At 35.6% G+C, this 21,885-nt stretch overlaps 1 protein-coding gene across 5 annotated transcripts in view; it reads right to left on the bottom strand.

The window, feature by feature from the left end:
- Positions 1–2,271: 2,271 nt before the first annotated feature.
- LOC145680620 (DNA cross-link repair 1A protein-like) overlaps positions 2,272–21,885 on the bottom strand; it is a 77,902-nt gene continuing 58,288 nt past the window's right edge. For all 5 annotated transcript variants that reach the window (XM_081751302.1, XM_081751304.1, XM_081751305.1 and 2 more), the window contains exons 8-11: positions 21,385–21,509; positions 11,645–11,820; positions 8,822–8,960; positions 2,272–3,651 (exon numbers count right to left, since the gene is read on the bottom strand). In XM_081751302.1, the coding sequence (XP_081607428.1) occupies positions 3,431–3,651; positions 8,822–8,960; positions 11,645–11,820; positions 21,385–21,509 (661 nt within the window). In that variant the 3' untranslated portion in view covers positions 2,272–3,430. The remainder of the gene's footprint in view (positions 3,652–8,821; positions 8,961–11,644; positions 11,821–21,384; positions 21,510–21,885) is intronic.

Genomic DNA, 21,885 nt, shown 5'->3' on the forward strand with positions numbered 1-21,885 from the left:
CTTTCCGAGTTCCAAAACCTAAGGATTTTGGCGAGAAACAAGATATACAACAGTAACATATAAACTGATGGAGATCCCATTTACGATCTCCCCCTCCCCTCACACACAGTAAAGGTATATAAGCATAATATTAAAACACGGACTACACATTTATTACTTCTACAGTATACTGGAAACAAATTTTTATTAATTTCTAATAATATGAATCGCAAATTCTAATCGTCTTTTTCTTATCTTTGATTTCACTGCAGATTGCTAAATAAAAAAATCTAGTCTTCGTTCCGAATTAGTTTAGAAGGATGCTATCAGCTGTGTCCAGATAGCGGGACGCCTCTAATCCCAGAACAGTTCTTATGACTCCTTCTCAAATCCTACATTCCAGTTGCAAAATATTTCTTAGCGTCTTGTTTTATAAAACTTTGAACACTTCGTAGGCATGAAAAAGGATACAAAAAGTGGTCAGAAACTGATGCATCATTTTTAATGTCAGAATAATTTTAAAATGAGAATAAACGATTTTTTTTTTTTTTTAACTTATGAGACTCATCATCATTAACAAATCATTACAAATGTATAACTATTGATGGAAAATAATTAAATGTGCACCTACAAACGTATAGCAATTAATAAATATTGCATTATATGCCCAAAGTGGAAAGTACCCTTTGATGTCTGAAGACGTATCTCACATTTAAGGATCAAAAGTCTGATGAAATTAGTCCGGCTATGCACTGAGTATCAGCTTAGTGTATACACTAATATGGAACCGCATTACAAAATCCTTTCATTTGTGTTATAAGCTACTTTCACTTAATTCCGGAAAGGAAACTCCGATAAAATCGAAACTAGTGGGAACGAAAAAGAAAAAGGTTGGAATTACGTTGGAAAATGAATTTACTATTGAATATTAATCCAACTGCATTTTGTAGATGATTCTCTAACATGATATTCCATTGCACAAGCGAAAAGCAAGAGATAATGTGCGCGCAGCTGAAGAACAAGTTTGTTATAACTCGTTACTGGAAAACATAGTTTTTTAAGTCTGAAGTTGCCAATTAATACATATATATATATATATATATATATATGTATGTATGTATGTATGTATGTATGTATGTATATACACATTTCCAGTTTTGTTTTTAAAATCCTATTCTTCGCAAATCGAAACTCCCTGACATTTTCCGATTTTCTAGGTTTGTCGCCACTCTGATTTCGAATATTTCGTGTACTGCATGTAGCAGTATATCATACACTATTTAAACTGTTTTTGCGGAACAATGTTTCATAATGAATCAGTCAAAGAACCATAAGACAGTTTTATAAAGCAAGATAATTGTTTAAGAATTCCAATTACTGATTTGTGTAAAATGATCAGTGAAAGTATGCCAACAAAGTGTGTCGTGTGGAAAATGAAACATAATAGAATAGAATAGTACTGTGGATATTTACAAGCCAAGAGCAGTAGAAAATCTATTGAATGCATCACGGTTTCACTAGTAGAAGATTAATATTGTTTATAGTCTCAATGTGACAATCGTATGGTACATCTGCACCATTCAAGAAAGCTTTGAGTCATATGAAGTAAATTTTAGAGTGGTTCTGTGAGAGTTCAAAAATCGTTACGAGTGCAACTTTTGTTTACTGATAATATCGAGGTGTTTTTATATATTTTTATTACTAGAAGATTTTTTTAAAGTACTTCTATCACAACGATGAACGCCATGTGATGGGGAGAGCTTGCAGTACATGCTTTAAGAAAACGCCGCTGAGGACGATGGGAGTTCCTATTGAAAATTTTGGCAATTACTAAAGAACACACGTAGACTAAGGTAAGTTTAAGTGAATGTTGAAGATACTTAAAATGAAAGAATAACTGGATTGGAACTTACGAAAAAAAAAAATGTATTTTGAGGAAAATGACCAGAGGCATATCAAAAGCGAGGAGGAGATGGTCAGCATTAAAACTAAACCTTACTCAAGACGATGAAATTGGAGGTAGACAGTACTGAATGCGAACTTCTCAACTTACAGAGCAATTAACTTACTAGCAATGAGAGTATATACATGATGATGATACTCATAGCCTAAGTTCTGTGTCACCAATGAATATTATATTTCCACGTTGAAATTTTCTTTCGATTCCCAATTACTCTACAGATAGGAAGAAAGAAGGATATGGGTTCTAAAAATATTTTGAAATTAGAAAAATATTCACAAACTGTATTGTTGAACTAAAATGTTATGCAAAGTAAATAACTAAGCCTAACGGTATCCATAATAAATTTATTCATACAATATCATAAAACTTGTTTATTTAACTTTGACATGCCGTATATTAAATTTCATTTTACATTTTTTTTTTTGTTGTTGTTGTTGTTTGTTACACACACACACACACAAACATAAAATATAATACTTAAAATAAACGAACTCATTTGTATTTACAATAATCTAGACTTTACATGGTAGTCAAATAATTTTATCCCTTAAAGAACTTTATTTTCACTTTATAAAAACTAAATTATTTTTTATTATAAAAATACGTATATAAGTTAATGTATTTTCATTTGATCATTTTTTAAATTCAATAATACTGTACAACCAGAATTATATGGAATGTCTTCGCCATTTAGATACTTTTAGGGAGTGTAAAAATATGAGTATTATCGAAGTCTACAAGTCCTCTAGGTACCAAGGTATGCTATAATTAAAATGTCTTGCAATGGTATTTCAATGAAGTTGTAGAGCAAAAGCATACCTTTCTTTTCCTTCGGTCCAGCCGATAAGGGACTGTACCGGACAGCCAAGTATCTTAGTTCATTAGAATCAAGGAACATTACCTTCACTAGTGCAACTACATGTACATACTAATCGTAAAACAAGCAAACTGAGAACTTTAAAGTAATAAAACACTGGTAAGATGACATTACTAGTGTGTTTTTTTTTCTATTGTTATTAAATGAAAGCAGGACTAGAAAATGTACTCCCATATTGCACATAACATGCAAACATAATTGTAATATTATTGAAAAATCATGATATTAATAAAAATTAACAATTATGTAAGAGACATTATTCAATAATTTAACAAATAAATATAAGGGGAACACGGTGATCATTTTACAAACAAAATGATCATTACACAATTTTTACAGCTACCACGGAGCTGTTGTCTTTGAAGACAAAGTCAAGCTTTGATTTCATTGTCAAAATTTTGGAACTACAATATTAGCCATATAATTTTCAGTATTTACTATTATCGCAGCAATGTTTTTGATTCATATACAATACAGACAGAACAATTAACTTCCCCCCCCCCCCTACTTACATTTAGATTCGATTTAGCCAGAAGGAATGTATTTGGAATGAATCTTGAAAACGTTCTTGCTCAAACTTCTTTTGATCTTCACACTAAAACAATCCATTCCTATTGTGCAAACCAATCTGATATCTTTCTTTGTTTACTGGTACTTGGCATGTTTCTGTCCTCTATTTCTTTGTCTTCCATTATTTTCTTCAAATGCTTCTCCATAGCCTTTTGCTTCTTTGGATTCCATCCCACTACTGTTGGAATCACTTCCTTCGGCCTCAAAAACTGAACAAACCGCTTCAATTCAGGATAGCTTGAGTGTTCACTATATGGAATCCCTGAAAGTGGATACAAAAATGAATAAGTTTAAAAAATAACAAATACTAGAGATAATAATGTAGGGGAAAAAAAGTAGCCGCTTGTATTAAATAGGATGCAAGCGTGATTGAGTAAATGTAAATAAAGAAGACAGTAGAAGAAAAATTTCGCGATACATTATTCGCAATTAAAAATGATGGCTCGCTTTTGATCATTTCCTCGCCTACTTTAGGATGTTTGAGAAACCTCCAACAAATCTTAAAGAGATCATTATGGATATTTTCTGGTATCAACTCTCAAATGTGCGGGTATTCCTCATATACAGTATTTTATGTTAAATATAAGTCGCTCGTTAGGAGTCACATGCCAATAGATGTGGAGAAAAGGAAGGTTAGAAATGAATACAATATTACTCTCACTAAATAGTGTTTTTCAATTTATATCACTAACTTTTTGCAATTTTCATCAATGTATGCAATTGGCATCGATAATACGGAAAATTGAGAAGAGGGTTGAAAGGAACGAAATAAAGATCCACCACAACAAAATATCGAACGCATTACAGTAGTTCAGTTCCACTTTAAACTGAAGATCTCATTCTATAAGGACCTAGGCTAAATACAAATCGGTCAATCAACATGGAACTGCTCGTACAGAATTTGCCACTTCTCAATGTGGGATGTTGGAAATACTAATAACTATTAATTTGCCTGTGATGTAATGTTGGACTAATGCTCTATGAATATTAATTATTCAATTTCAAATCTATTTCATTCAACTGAAGTTTTATAAATCTGTAACATTTACAGGGTGTCTACTGATACTGGAAATACTTGAATTATACTGGAAATACTGGAATTTTGATCCACATACTGGAATAATCACGAAACTGGTAATTTGTGAACATTTTTTTTTTTTTTTTTGGTAATTATTTTAATAGTCTTAGAAACAATTTTGTTTTCATTGAGACTGTAAATTTTTCAAAGCAAGAGCTGTATACATTTTGTAATTAGACATTTAAAGGAATGAGTGAAGTAGAGGACTGTGAGGGGAGTTGAAAGGCTCTTTATAAAATGTTAAAAAATCATTTGTATTTCAAAAAATCAAGGCTAACTAAATTTATTAAAAATAAAAGATTCTTTTGATGGTAAAACAACCACAAACCTTAAATCAAGAGTATGATTATTCCTAAAGTACTTTTAAAAATGATTGTATTAGGTAGTACTGAAATTTTGCTGATAGTTACACTGAATATACTGGAATTTTGAAAATGAAAGTCAGCAGACACCCTGCATTTAGTACAGAAGCGAAAGAAATAATTCTTTCGATCAAATCAAACGAGAAAGAAAAACACGTCCAACCCTATTCACGTGGCTTTAACTCAATCGAACGACTAGCGCCCTGCAGGAGTTGTTTGCAAGACGATTGGCACAACTCAGTGATTGTTGGAAAGTAATCTTGTTTTCTTTAACGCTTCCAAATTGAGAAGAGAAACATTCCTTGAAATTATTTTTTGAGGAAATTAGGAAAAACCAAAGAATTTATACAGAGTAGTTTTCAAGTGCCATACTACTTGTTATAATGAATTTAAATATGAAAATATTTATGTTCTACTACCTACAAGTAAGTCCTATCTGTACTGAGATACGAACAGTGAAGAGTAATTTTGAAAATACAGCAAACATTGCATTACTGGTTTATTTCAGTGAAATGAAATAAGACCTTTAGTTTAACACTCCACGATTATGCCCTAAAGGAGATGGATGATCGAGTGAAGAAAGCGAATGATGATTAACGAACTTGTGGAATGAAAAAAGTGGAAAGAAATGGAAGAACTTTCAGAAAACCTTCTGATATACAAATTTACATAACATGAGTCGAACCAATGAAATCTTTGAGTTTTACGTCCCACGGTTATGCTGGTTAGGCTAAAGGAGACGGTGATGATGAGTAATGAATGAAAATGGTGGAATGAAGAAAGTGGGAGGAAAGGGGAGAACCCCGAGAAACCCCACGCACACGGTGTTTGTCCACCACAAAGTTCACTTGGTGGGGGATGGCATCGAATCCGGGACCCCTAGCACCAGAGGTGAACGTTCTACCACTGAGCCACCGCGGCCCCAGTCGAACCAATGGCCCTTACGAACCTGAGGTAAATGCTTTATCATTGGGACTCTATTATGGCAGAAGAAATCGCTTTCAATCTCGACATTAGAAAGCAAACTTCGTTATTTTCGCTATTGCTATCCACGAAGTGAAACTTAAAGACTGTTTCCTTTCGAAAAGTTTCACGAAAATGTACTTTTGTCTCGTGGGCAACAGCAATTTCTGCACACAATAACATACACATACATAAGGCACTAGTGATCTATTATCATGGTGTGTGAACACGCTATTAGCTCTAAATATGTAGCATTTTTTAAACAAGTTTTCTTTACAATTAATATTAACTTGAAGAAACGAAATCATCATATAAAAGAAGAAAAAAAAAACATTACGTTTTAAACATTTGTAACTACCAAGGGGAGTGAAATACTTTACTTTGTTTGTGAAATAAGCAGTGGCCACTCTTGACGGAAGTACTGTTTTCCAAAGAGGATCTTGACCAAGCCATAAGAAACAGCCGAAGCTAACCGTAGCGGAATTCCTGCTTTAAAGTAAACAGAACTGACTGAACGACAGCACAAAGCGCTTGGTTTCACCACAAAGTTCGATATATATATATATATATATATATATATATATATATATATATATATATATATATATATATATATATATATATATAAGTGGCAGTAACAACAAGATGGCCTCAGTGGGTGGTGTTCGTAACTTCCGAAAGGTCATATCCTCTTACTAGTGACACCGTAACTTAATGTGCGTCCAACGACGTTGCCATAGTTTTGGTCCCCTTTACACTGTGATGAATGACTTACACATGTGGGTTCAGGATGCTACTTTCTTTTTTCCTCTTTTTCTTTTTCCCCCTTCGCCCATGAAAGACAGATGCTTCCTTTTGCGTTGATGCAAGTAAACAAACAGAAACAAGATATTTTAATGTACACTACCACACAAAGAAATTTTGTGTAATATTTACTTTCATTTAATGCAAATGTCATAAATTGTAGTTTATTCTGAAATATATGTTTTAAAGTACAAAATATACATAACTTTAAACTATTAAGAAGAATAAATTCTGTTTGTTTCTTATTTATTTATTTTCCTTATTTCAACTTTGTTTCAATAATTCATAAAAGTAAGAATATTAATTAAACAGACTGCACTACATAGTGCTATTAACCAGTAGACTGCGCTACCATTAACCCGCATTATAGTGTTATTAATGAAATAATTATGTATCGTCTGTTCCTATTTAAGAAAATCGTCCAGAAAATCTCACCCCAAGAGTAAACTACTTCTTGTGAGTTTTTTCAGGATAAATGAGTTATCTTATATTATCAGATTGTTATGAACCACGTATTTATGAAACAAAGCGGCGCTAAACTCAGATCTAACAAATTAACAACAATTTCTATAATTTATTTTTATTTTCATGAAACATGTTTTGTGTACGTGTGTGTGCTTGTGTGTTGCATTTGAAGTTTAAGAACTATCAATACTGCTTGGAATTGAGATCACTCAAGAATTAGAGGTAAATTCACTCTCTGTTATTTAAGAAAAAAAAAAAAAAAAAAAAACTCTCTTTAACTGTTCACAAGACCATCAACATATTGGTAACCATTAAAATACAGTTAATAACAAATGAATTCCAAAGGAGAAAACGAAGAACGTCCAAATATCAAGACGAAATTTATCATGCATAGTGCAACTGCGTAGCGTAACTGACGTACTTGACAACGTGTTTCCGTACAACACAGCTCTTCCCTTGGTAAGTCAGTTTCACTTTTATTTCTTGATGTTTCTATTGTTTTTCTTCCTGTTTTTGTTCTCCGCGACGAAGAATCCAGGGAAGAGTCGAAATCTTGGAAGTTTAAAGAAAACTCAGGAATTACAGAAATCTGTACGTAGAATGATAGAATTCCTGAGCGAGGTTTTACGTTGTCTGAAGGGCAATATTTTCATTTGTGATAATCCTCAAAACTTTCAAATCTTGGTGATGGAGTTTACACATCTTTGCAGGTGCTTGTTCATCTAAAAGTGCTTTATGATTGCGAGCCAAACTGTTTCAGACGTTCAAATCTAGACTCATTTGATTGAAACTGTTTACTCGTGAGTAAAAGTTTCAAATATCGTCACACACGAATTCATATTGATAGCTGTCCTAAAAATGACCCGTGCGGTCCAGCGTGTAAAGACGATACACTGCGTTATCTCACACTATATTTTTTCATGAAGCAGTTCTTTGTGGAGAATGAGTGCTTCTCATTGCTATTAGATTCTATTTGCGAGTTGATGTACTCGGTTAAATGTAACCACATTTCACTTTACACAAATTAAACTGGACTGAACGGCGGTCAGCAATAGTGCTGAGGTTCCACAAACAATACAATACACGTTGCGCCATATGTATGTGATGTATTCTTACCTGCATGCTATATGATAGTACTTCAAATAGTGAGAATTCAGTGCACACATACATATAATCAATCCATACACCGTACCATTGTTTATTAAATCAATAAGCTTTGTTGGCCAATAGTTTATTTGAATGTTAATTATATCCACAGTCAATAATACACTCATCTCTCATTTTAATGGATAAAAAAGAGGGATAATAGAGGTTTTATGTTGCTGATTGTCTGTTCTGATACTAAATCTGCAGTGGCTAACATCCACAATTACATGAAGAAAGAAAAAGAAATAATACAGCACTGTACTCTTAATTAAGCACACTATCCAATCTGAAGCATAAAATATCTACACTGTAAACACACACACTTTATTCAACATTAATTTCAACATCTAACATTTTTAGTTTAAAATCAGGATTTACAAACTGAATCATATGCCGCTCGAGATTTTGTCTGGTGCTTACCGTTAAATCGAAATCTGTACGAGTTTGACGCCGAGGAATGAGTTTAATGTAAGTTGGAGATTTCTAGAGCGAGTATTCCACAACATGACCCTTGAGTATTTTTTTTTTTTTTTTTTTTTTTACTTCTTTTTTAATTATTATTTCTCCTCCCTGTATAGACAAAATTAACTACAGTAATTATCATTATTACTCACCATATATTTTGACATTTCCACTTTCAAGAGGTTTGATGTTTTGGAGATCTCTTCCAGGCTGTAATTCCCAACCCGTAGCCCTCATTGCCAAAATGTTTGTGAAAGTTGTCTTGAATTTCTCTAAATATTCCTTTAAGCTCTGCAACACAAAAGTAAACATTTTCTTTTCTTAATGCTACGATATTTGAAAAGCTTTAGATAAATTCAAAATTTTATGATACAAGATACATAAAAGCCTTCCATCAGGGCTGCTTTTACCTACAGCCAGGGCCGGTGGCGTTGTTCTGTAATCTAGCTCTCTTGCAAACAAAAGTGTGGTGGGGAACGGCCTTCACTGTGATCGTTCAATTTGCATGATGGTCTATGCATCCATCAACTGCACCGGATTCAAGCCCCGGATATGGTTTGGAGCTCACGTTAGTAATAGATCATATACTTTATAACCTCAGTGTTAGATAAAAACTTGAACTGTTCTTATTTACAAGCAAGTTTCCACTTCTGGTTAACATTTTTACAGCAGCATATTAAGTCTACTCAAAATAAATATATGAAAAGAACCCACATTATTTATAATTAGACTACCTTTGGCTAGCTGGGGCTCCGTCCCCACATCCCCGCCTTTGCTCGGCCTACGGCCTCGTACCTCTTAACCCCACAATTCTACCAAATTTCAAGTTTCTTTCTGTATTTCAACTATCTAAAAGATTGGCAATTTTCCTATGGCTTAGTCCCGGAAAGCTATAATCATGCCAAATTCCATCATTCTAATCCTGCCGGAAGTGCCTAAACATTTGGGGTGGATGGGTAGATGATGTCCCATATAGATAACATGGGACAGATTTTTAAGTTCCCTATAAAACCACTCTATGGTTGGAATTTTTTTATTTTTGGTAATTTACTTAGGTAACGCTAACGAAAACGTACAAGCATACCGAATTTCAAGTTTTTATTCCAATTCCAAGTACCTAAAATATGATATTATAAGTCCAAAAAAGGCCTATTTAAATAACATGGAGAATTTCATCATCTCCCTTTTAGAACCCCTAAAAATTAAAAATATACATATATATATTCACTTTTGGCAATTTTCCTGTGGGTTAGTACTAGAAAGCTACAATTATGCCAAATTTCAACTTTCCACGTCAACCGGAAGTACCCCTTTATTTTATGTCAGTTCATATAGTTTTATATATAAAAAATAATATGTCAATTCATGTACTTTATATGTAATAAATAATATGAAAAACAATAAATTTGTATTCTAAGTATCTGATAAGTCTTGAATTCTGTGACTGACTTCTCTAACCTCTGATAATTACAGAGGTTGTCCAGTCTACATTTGGCCAATTTCGACTTACCTAAAAATTTAGAAGAATCCATGGCGCCAGTGCTCGTAAGTGCTCGATGTGTATCCCTTGGTTCCTAACAATAGCCCGACAGCGTAATTTCCACTGTAATAGGCTTCTCTAAAGAACTGGGAGGAAAATCTTGTCCCATTCCCTTTGCACAGCTTTCCAAACTCCTTCCTCATTTGTCACACGCCGTTTTCTCAAAGCCCGCTTCAGCAATCCAAATCCACAATAGTCCATAGGACTTGCATCTGGAGATTTAACAGGTATCTCATTGAAAGGTATCACTTGTATACCACTTGCCTCCTCCATCTCACTGTAGAATGCGAGGGACGATCGTGAGGTATGTGATGAGACCTTGTCCATGTGAATGCGCACCAGATTGGCGTCATTCCCGTACATTGTTAAAATCTCATGCTCGTAGAACGGCCGCATGATCTACTCCTGAAAATACTGCGAATTTATTTTGCAGTTCTTCGCCACCCTACGAATCTTCAGTTTACCTCGGTAACAGTAGCCAGTAACGAACATGAACCCTTTTGGGAAGGATTCTTTACAGACACGGATCCACCTTTTGAAGTTCTTGGCGCCTTTATCTCGGTACATGATGACTCTCGGTTTGACGCAGTCGGAAAGGTAAATCCATGCTTCATCGAGCGTTACGATGTACATCCACCTTTGTTTTGCCAGATGCCGTTTGTACAGCTTCCCGGAGTTACACTTTCGTTCCTTTTGGTGGGCATCCGTGAGAAGATGGCCGCGAGCTTTCATGACTTTTTTCCAGCTTGAGTTGATGGTGTAACGTCCGGCTCACAGTCCCCAAAGACACGTCAAGACGATTGGGCCATACACCTTTGTGTTGGCGGATTTTCTTGCATTGCCATTTTGCGCCGTTTCCTCTGCATGGTGGAAGTGGCCTTGGTGCATTCCCGCTCCCTAGGCAACTTCGTTGGTGATCCAAATGGTGGAGCTTCGTTGCCCTTGTACTTTTTAATAACAGTTTTTATTCCACTTAAACTGATGTTGCAACCATTCTTCTTGCACTGTTTTCTAATGACAGAAACACTAAAGTGGGAGTCATAAAGAGCCGCAACATAGCCTTCCCAAAACCGGCTTAGTTTGGGCGACATTTTGGTCACAGAGCGGAAACCCACCCACTTGGAAACAAATTTAACACAACACTCACAACAATGGTCCTGTTTTGTGTGTTATTGTCGTCCGCGCGGAAAAACAACTCCGTTCCCAAGAAGCCACTGCCCAACACTGCAGGACACCACGAGCCAGGTCGGGTGAGTCCATTCTGCCCGGGAGGAGGAAGGAACGAAATCGGCCAAACGTAGGCTAAACAACCTCTGTACAGTTATAAGCATAACATATTTACTTATTTATTCTAGAAATACAGAAAACTGGACTGAAATTTGAAATCGATAACAAATAATATTCGATTACCTTCATATATATCTCCTACACTTACCTTCATGCCTAAATCTTGCATTGAAAGCACATGCACTTGAGCTTCACATGGTTGTGAGGTTACACGCTGCACAAGTTCTCTATTTTCAAGGCACTTGAAAATCCTTCGCTTCTGAGCACTAGCCCATATCTTGCAGTTCAAAGTTTTCGCAATTTCAAGGAATACTTTTTCTTTACCTACACAAAAATATGAATAACTTAGGATAAGCTGTTTTAGAAATACCACAGAACAGAAATTGTAACACTGACTAATGTACACTTAATTTACATACTTTCAAGTTTTTTTTTTATTCTTATTTTATTATTATTTTTTTAAAAAATCGAAGCATGTACAACACGAGGGACAAGTTTATTTATTTATTATTGAGTTTAACCTTCTACGATTACGCTTCGAGCGTCAGGAAGATGGTGATAATAATAATGAACGAAATGGTGGAATAAAAGAAGAGGAAGAACCACAAGAAAACTCACGCACATAGTATCTGTTCCCAACAAAGCTCACTTAGCGGTAGCTGGGATTGAGCCGGAACCCCACGCACTAGAGATGGTCGCTCTACCACTGAGCCATTGTGGCCCAGAGGCACGGTTTCGCATCTACAAAATGTGTACGAAATGATATGATGGCTGCTTAAATCTCAAAAGAAGATATCTTGAGACTACTTTCTAAATAGTTACCATCGATAAGATATTGACAATGTTCCGTTCCACGAGACAAAGAAACTCGAACTGGTAAAGAGAATGGGAAATAAACTTCCAAATATTGATGTCCATAAAATTTTCCTAGTTGTTTACGTACGTTTTAAGTTGGAATACATGGCAATATTTCAAAATCTTCCGTACCAAAATTAGTTGGTTAGCTGCCTATGAAGCTGTATGCATTTCGATGTGTACGGCAACAGTCACTGTGAAACGATTCTAGTAGGTCCCCTGATGGTAAAAGACCAGGATGTTCACTTGTCACTGTGGCATTTTTTTTTTTTTTTTTTTTTTTGTAATAGGCCTCATTTCAAAATGGCGACCAATATAACGTTCAGGTAATTGTTTTGACATTTGAAGCATGATGTAGTCTTGTATGGCATCGAAGTATATGCTTTAAACACAAAATAAATAAAACGGAATAAAAAATAACATTTAAAAAGAAAACATTCTGGTGTTTTCAAAATGGCAACAGTATCATCAATATCAACCAAATATACAGGCTGCGGCAGCTATTTGAAAACACGTAGTATAAGTGACACAGTATCCTGTATGTCATTGTAACACACCCCTTTTTGTTGCAGGTAAACATGGCAAAACCTACGCTAACCTAGGAAATGAGCAGGTATGCAGTCATCGTCTCCTTGGTTGCAGGACACGCCGATTCCAACATCGCTGCTTTCCTGAAAGTCGCCCGGTCATTCCTCTTCAAAGTTCGGAGAGAACTAGAGGCCGCCAGTGGTGATGTAGAAACCATTTCCCACAGGAAACGACATTGTCAGAGCTCGGACAGGACCAAGACGCCAGAATTCATCGCTTCCGTTCAAGCCGTTGTCGAAGTGGACCCAGGGAAGTCCATGAGGACACTCGCATGGGAGAAGCAGGTGGACGAGGCCACCATTTGACGTGTGGTGCACAAAGACGTCCGTTACAAGTCGTACGTGATCCGGAGAGACCAGTTCTTGCCCGCGAGAACCAAGGAGAATAGAGTGACCCGCGTCAGGCGCCTTTTGAACAAGCTAAAACATCCGGAGTTGCCAGAAATGCTCTGGCTCTTCTCGGATGAGAAAATCTTCGTCAAAGACCAGAAGGTGAACCGCAGAAATGACCGGTGGCTTTGTAAAACAACTGAGAAGGTTCCGACCAAGTTCTCCGCCTCCGTGATGGTTCTGGGCGTCTGGGGCAGTGAGGGCGACGTGATGCCTCCACGTTTGTTAGTCAAAGTGTTAGAGTCAACGCCGTTGCTTACACCGATCTGTTGAAGACTGCTGTGTAGCCCTGGATTACTGCTAAGGCACGTGGCACGCCATATATGTATCAGCAGGACTCCGCTCCCGCCCATACGGCCCGTTCAAACCAAGAATGGTTGGCCACGAATTTTCACGACAATGTCACCCCAAACACGTAGCCCCCCAGCTTCCTTGATGTCAACAATTTGGACTTTTACGTCTGGGGCATCGTTGAGAGGGCCTCCGATAAGCACCCATACAACACCGTTGCGGCTCTCAGAGCAGTCATTGTGGATGCCATGACAAAGATTCCCAGGACCCACGTCATTCATGTTGCTGACGGTTTCGACACAATTTAGAGGCTGTTATTGCGGCAGATAGCGGTTTAATTGAATGATATCCAGCATTGGGTCTGTCTTCACGTGTACATAACCTTCAGTGGTCATTAAATGCTCTATCTCCGTCTCTGCTCCTTTTTTTCGCGGATGTTATTTTGTTCTCAAATAGCTGCCGCACCCTGTATGTGCAATAAATGAAAGCAAAATATTTCAAAAATGGAAGTATGTTATTTTCCAAAGTTATAATCATAGGATTTTTCAAAAACAAGTCTTTTTATGTTATAGAAGTATCATAAACATATATGTTTAACAATAGTAAGACTATTCATGGCTTTGGATTAATTGTTTTAACAAAAGAGAGACTGACCAAAGCTTAAAACTTTATTTTAAATTATAATTTGTAACTGTTTCGGATAGTCAGAAAGAGTGCTCAGCGGGAGTGTACTGCCATGAGAGGAGCGACGTGGATAGGAGTACAAAGAGAAATTTCATAACAAATATGATAAGAAGAATAGAAATGATGGAGGACGAAGAGGAAGGAAGGAAGGAGAGCATACAGAAATTCTACAGACAGTTAGAGAAGAACGGTTACAGCAAGAAAGTGTTAGAGAAGGAAGAAGAACGCAGGAAGAGGAAGAGAGGGAGAAAGAAGAATGAAGAGGATGAGAGTGGAAAATGGCATGGCATAGAAAGTATGGGAGAAGAAACGGAGAAACTGAAGAATTTATTGAAGAAAGGAGGGGTCAGAACTTATAGAAAGAGTGGAGAAACTTTATTAAGATCAATCAAGAAGAAGAATAGAAAAGGAACTAAAAAGATTAATGAAGAGGAAGAAGGGGTCATTTACAGGGTACGGTGTGAGGACTGCGATATGTCATATATAGGAGAGACAGGAAAGAGAATGAAAGAAAGGATAAAACAACATGAAGATGATGTTAGGAAGAAAAAAGATACCAATGCCATATACAAACATGTTAAGGAGACGAATCACGCAATTAATTGGGATAAGACGGAAGTATTGGAGATGGAGAAAAGAATGATAATAAGGAAGTGGAAAGAAGCGGATTGGATAAAGAAGGTAGGAAGAGATAAACTGATGAACTGGACAGGGGGCTTACCAATTAATGAATCATGGCAAGGAAGTTTGAATAACCTAGAGAAAAAAAAATAAAATAAAAAAATAAATAAATAAATAAATAAATAAAAATTAAAAACAATAAAAAAATAAAAATAAAAGGCCCTTATAAGAACCAAAAATGAAGGAAGTGATGAATTGGAAAGTGAACACGAAGACTTATAGGATTGGCTGAAGGACTCGGTAAATAAGAAAAATAAATAAATAAATAAAAATAAAAAAGTACAACAATGACTCTATATATGACTGTTAAAAGAATTTAAATTTTTTATAACAATGGCTATATATACGACGGTTAAAGAATTTAAACTCTGTTATAACAACATTTATATATATGTCTGTATTTTCATTAATTTCGATCGTGTCTGAAGAAGGATATGCTAGATATCCGAAACAGTTACAAATTATAATTTAAAATAAAGTTTTAAGCTTTGGTCAGTGTCTCTTTTGTTAAAATGTTTAACAAATAAGTAATTTCTAAAAAGGGTTCTTACACTCCTGAGGTTGTACACTGTTGCACTTGCTGTTTACGCAACATGTGATTATCGCTTTCTAACAGATACTGTATCTTTTAGCACACTTCAGACAGTTACATGATAGCACCAACATCAAGTTCGGATATTATATATGGCGTAGGTACAATGCAGTCGCGAAGAATGTCGTATTGTGATGTTTATTTTATAAGATGCTAATTTAAGTAGGGCAAATATTATAATAGATAGTTATTAATTGAATTTTTTATTTGAGCGTTAATGATGAAATAAGTTATTATTAAGTATAGCTTTTTTTATTGTTAATTATATATAGGTGAAAATTTAAATAATTTTAAATTTACAAATAGGATAAAATTTTAGTATTATTTAATTTGAAAAATAACTTATAATAATAATTTGTTAGTATTAATATATATTTTGCACCATGCACAACCATGAGGCGAGAGTATCCGGGTCAGAATAACGTTAATGATACGCACAAATTGGAGATCATATTTAATATTAACCATTATATTTACATGTTTTTATAAATAAAGGTAAGATTATGACAACGAAAAATGTTGATGTTTTTACATTGAAAAAATACAAACGGATGCGTTTAATACTACATTTTATGTGCGTTGTTTTAGTAGCGATGAGAAGGTGAGTTTCGTTGTATTAAGTTTTTTGGCGCTGAATGATGACTGCTTTATGCGGTTTCTTTTTTTCTCGCTGCTCACGTGAGTCCCACCTACCATAGTGACGTAAGCACAAGTACGACTGTGATTGGCTGTCACTGATTGCCAAGGCCACTGGCTGCTTCGTTTGCTCGCTGCTGATATACATCCGTTGCGAGAACGTACAACGATTATTTACACTATTTGTTTAAAGGTAGCAGACTTCTAAAATAAAAAGGATTAAATTGTCTGAGCCGGGTACACCAAAAATAATGCACAAATAAGTTTATGACAGTATTCGAATCAGGACTCTGTGGGATCTGGTTCTTGTGTTATGTTGTCAAGACAAGTAATTTGAAACACAGTGTAATAAAAAGATGTCAGTAAATGTCCCCGTAATGCCTTACCAGTTGGTAGTTCATCGATGGCTTTCTTTTTTCCATGATGATAAATCCAACATCGCAATCATCCATGTCTTGGACGAACTGTCTTTCTTCAATACCTGGGCTAAATACGATTCTACAAGTGAAAATTGCTTATCAAGGTTGCATGTATTGCACTCGATTGTTGACAAGAAACACACTGGATTACACTTAATAGCAGCAGCTTGAGTTGTTATAGTGTTTCTTATCAGAGTACTTTTCAATTCCGTATTGTTTAAAAAGCTCAGTGAACTGCATCCTAATCAATGCTTCAGCTAACATAAGCATACCTTTCAATCATCGCGCATAATTCGATCTATTTAAGACCGACTCTGTTACAGACACTCTAAATACCGAATTCTGTACGAGAATGTTTTTGCCCCACTTCTTCTCAGGTATTTGCCAAGGCAGTGAAGAACGATCTTTGTAACATGGAAGGACCCCATGATTAAATCAATGTCCTTATATTCATCTGCTTTGATTAGTTGAATTTCTTTTGCAATACGGTATACTCCTTCGTTACACGCCACAACAAGTTGTTTCTCTTCTGAGGACGTTCACAAAATTTGTCAGAGCTGTGTATGTCGTGGAATATTCCGTTATAGGGTATGGAGTTAAAGGGATGTATCTATCAATCTGCTCGACGATGATAGACAATCGTCTGCTATGACAGAGTTGAACGAAGACCAGGATGGCATCGTTTACCTAGCTGGTAGACAGCTAACTTGCAGTGTATGTAACTTAGACAAATCCAACTTGCTGTCAAACAATGCCAGATTTTTATTTCTGATCTTCTCATACTCTAAGACGTTCATTTTTTCCAACACTTTTGATACTGTATAACCTTCTGGTAGATTTTTTCTTATAGGTTTCATAAAATCTTGCACTTTCTGGCATAGCAAGTCTGTTTTCAGGAGGATAATTTCATGCTTTACATTTGTTTCAGAGAACTTTGGTTTTGTATGTTGATGTTCTGGTTTATCTTGATATAATATAGATACTGTTCCTCCTATACCAAAGACGCTTCATCATGATCAAAGTTATCCACGGCACCAACAATGTACTTTTTCGGGTCGAATTGACTAGGCAGAGGAACTTTATCATTGCTTGTCGACGATGAGGTTAGCTAAATCCTTATGGTGTCCATAAACCCCATCATAGCATACTAAGATGGTTCAAAGATTTAATAACAATGCTTCTCTTGCAAGTTTCATAAACAGCTAGACCATTCATTAAATGGAGTGGTGTTTTCTTCCTCCCAATATTTCAACACATCATTTGAAAGATGCAACCATGCGAAGTTTCTTTGTCTCATTCATTGCATCACTTGAAGGATCATCATACTTAATTTCCACTGATGTCTCAATGTCATTAGTATCAATATCTATAGCGTTACAATTTAACAACGTGGACAGAAACATATGAACAGATGTTGGCATTTGTATCTCACTCCATGCTCTTTGAAGGTAATCAGAATCACGAAACCTATCTTGCAACTTGAAGTCAACCTTCTAGAGAACATCTCTCAATTGTTTGGCCCAATCTCTGATAACATCTGTGGAGCGAAAACGGTCGTCTATCTTCTGTAGAAATTTGTGAAAGGAAAAACAGCGCTTTTTTTTTCTTTTCTTTCTTTCTTCTTCTTTAGGAGTTCAGAACGTCACTTCGTCTCCAAAGAAGTTTATGAGAAACTGTTTTACGTCTCTATTGGTAGCCCTCTATGAATCTCTTTCTGCATTTATGTGATACCGAATATCCGACAGGCTGTATCCAATTCCTTTATACAGTTTCGGTTGGATTTCTTTCAGAACGGAAAAGAAAACTGCTATTAAAGATGTAGGTGACGACTCCTCATAGAGAGATATGTTTTGTACATTGCACCGTTATCTCATCATATATGTACTCATACATTTGTGATAATACAAGTCAGCAGCAAATACCCTATGTTCATGATTAAGATCACTTGTGTGCATGTATACCTCATCTTGAAAATATCGTGTTACTTTTAAGAAGATATTCCCAAGATTTATTTTGCAGATACGGTATTTTGCGTACTCTCCACTCATTTTAGCTTGTAAACGGATGCCACATTTGCTGTTGTATTTGGGTTATCTCTTACTGCTGAAAATCTCCTTCTGATGCACCTTCAACCTTCTTCAACACAACAACTTCTATCTGTTTCTTGTAGATCATCTGTTGATTTTGCATCTCGAAGCATCAGCTTCTCTAAAGTTCTCCGGTGTGTCTAAGTTTTATAACATTCGTTGGACACATGATACACAAACGATTCGTTTCGTCCAATTTCTGTCAGTCGTCTTGATACTTGGTCATTTGAACATAAGTATCTTCTGAAAGTCGCTTACGTCCGTTTTCACTGGTTGTTGTTGCACTGGTTCCGCGCTTTTGACAAATTATGCTTTATGAATACCTAAAACATCAATTTCATCAGATTCCTTTGTTAGAGCAATTCCTTCCATTTTCTTTATCTTGCACAGCACTATCAGTTCCTTTTCCACTACTACACTTTATTCAAGTTGTAATCCATGATTCTATGCAGATGCCGGTTTCGTCTCTGAAGCTCGAGTGACAAAAGGATAAATTCCACTACATGAAATGAAAATCATGCTAAACATACTCTTCTTCTTCTTCTAAACGCTTTTCCCAGTTAGGTGAGATCGGCTTTTTCGGATCGCTGTCCTCCACCTGTTTCTATCTTGTGTCACGTCCGCTGTGACACCACACTGTATCATGCCGTTCTTAAACAATTTCCCCAAATCCCCAATACAGACTTCAATAGATTGGTGTATAAGCATTTTATATATATATATATATATATATATATATATATTAATAAATAAAAAAATCAGATTACTACTAACAATAATAGTTTGACAACCTATTGCCTAGTGAGAATTCACATTTACTCTTGATGTATTTCATGGAAATACCTGGTACAAATATCGGCAAACGAATTTCAGTACCAGAATAACAGCAGATGTAACAACGAGTCACTTCCCAAATTCTAACCTGCATCATTTCTCAATAAGTTGAAGGCAACTACACCAATTAAATTTTACTTCGTCATTTTTTAAGAAAACTTTTCCAGAACCTTCTTTCGTGCGATATGGTTTACATACCAAAAAAGTTAAATACATTAATAGAACAATATTTTGATCACTATCTACAAAGATGTCATCCAAAAGTATTAAGGATTAGAGTTTCCAACGATAATCATTCTCGTTGCAATAACTGATGAATTTGACACCAATACTGACAAACACAGTTACAACTACACACTACGAACAATGTTTCTATTTGAACATCTGCTGACTCAACGATTTGACACAACTTGAATAAAGACTGCTGGGAGCACTATCCTCGCCAACAGGTAATCCCACATAAGTAATAAAGAGAGTGAATACCATATTCGTTATCCACAAAGCCTACTTGATGGAGCCAGATTTCCTTCTTAACCTTGCGCTTTTCCACCAGGTTTTTTGGTAAAACTTACGTAATTGTTCAAATAGGGTTCTTCGAATACAAGCACTTGCCTATCTTTAAGCCACTATAACATGCTTGTCACATAAAAGTTGTACAATACCTCCGTTTTGCTATATAGTTAGAGCATGTGGCTTTGGCGCGGAAGAGCCAGGTTCGATTCTCGGAGGGGGTTCAGATTCTACGTCTCATATAGTCTTGATGCTGAAAGAGACGCTAAAACAAAAGTTTTACAATACCAGCGCCCCATATTTACTTGTTAGCACATTAACTTACATATATAAATACTGAATATAAATTCTGATGTTCCGATTTCATTTACTATATTCCTACATGGTTACACTGTCAGGTAAATTTCGTATATAAATATATATTACATAAAATATGTACAACTTGCAAATGTTAAATTTATACATAAACTAAGATTACAGGTGTCGCACGATTTCTTGAGGCTTCAGAAAAAAATCTTTTCCTGTTTGCAAAAAGACAAGAGAAAACTACCTCTTTCTGTCATAAAACATGCAATTGATTTTAGAACGAGATGAAAATATTGTTTAGTGCTAGGCAAAAATTTTCCACTCCTTCTTGTTACATTTTGGGTTCAGTAACAGTCAAAGCCCAGCATCCGTAAGACCTGTAATAATGAAAGGCTAAGTTGAAGAGTTTTTCTTTAGACGCTCAACGAAAGCAAGTGTCACAAATTGATTCTGGTTACAGCTACAAAAATTCTTTGAGCAGTTGATGGATCGATGGGAATTGCCACTGAACCCAATGGGGATTTCTTTAAATTGGTATGAACATGTCTGCTTCAGAGGCCACGACCGGAAACTCTTCGTATGTCAATTGTAAACCCATGAACTAAAAATTAAAGACAGTGCTACTTTTAACATCCTTAATGAAAGCAAGTAAATAACAAATTTCCAGACTTGTAGTAAGTTCAGATATGTTACATACAGTCTTCTGATACAGACTTTAAAGGAAGAGGTTCTTTTGTATCGCCAAATCTTGCTTTTAGAAAGTAGTTTTCAAATCACAGGGTGCATCACTGTTTTCTGGAAAAGTCTATTTAAAAATTGTTCCTATTTACTCTTATAACTGTTCTAAAAATTGTACCTTACTGTTTAACGCAAATGTGAAAACAAACTCAACATAAACAACGATTTAAAAACACTAATATGGGGTCAAATGCACATACTAGTATACCACTTGACACGTGATGGTTATAGTTTCTTTATCAACGAAGCTTTTGTAATGCGTTACTATTGAAGCTTACCAATTAAATACGAGCCGCATACAATCAATGTCCTTGGTTTCTGAATTGTGTGTTCTTCCACAAGACTTACAATAAACTGTATCGTTTCTGCCTGACTGGGAAAATCATATCTAGGATCACAATATCTAAAAGGCAAACAAGAACAAATATTTTTTTAAAACATGCAAACAGGAACAAATACTTTAAAATTGCTTAGTTATCATATACTACCAGTCTATAAAGAACGAAGATAGAAACATCATACAAAAATTCGTAGCTGAATTGCCAAAAGATCGAATCTTTGTCTTCTATTTGCCAGAGAAAATCTTTAACGTCCTACGCGTAGGCCGGCTAGGTTAAAGGAGACGGTGATGATGAGAAATGAGTGAAATAGTGGAATGACGAAAGTGGGAGAAAACAGGAGAACCCGAAGAAAACCCACGCACACGGTCTATTTGCCAGAGATACTCTGCACTAGTCTACTAGGAACTTTGTCATGTTTCTGTGTATGTTAATATCCCT

This window comes from Thermobia domestica, chromosome 3 (assembly GCF_964235325.1).
Source record: "Thermobia domestica chromosome 3, izTheDome1.hap1.1, whole genome shotgun sequence".
Classification (NCBI taxonomy): Eukaryota; Metazoa; Arthropoda; class Insecta; order Zygentoma; family Lepismatidae; genus Thermobia; species Thermobia domestica.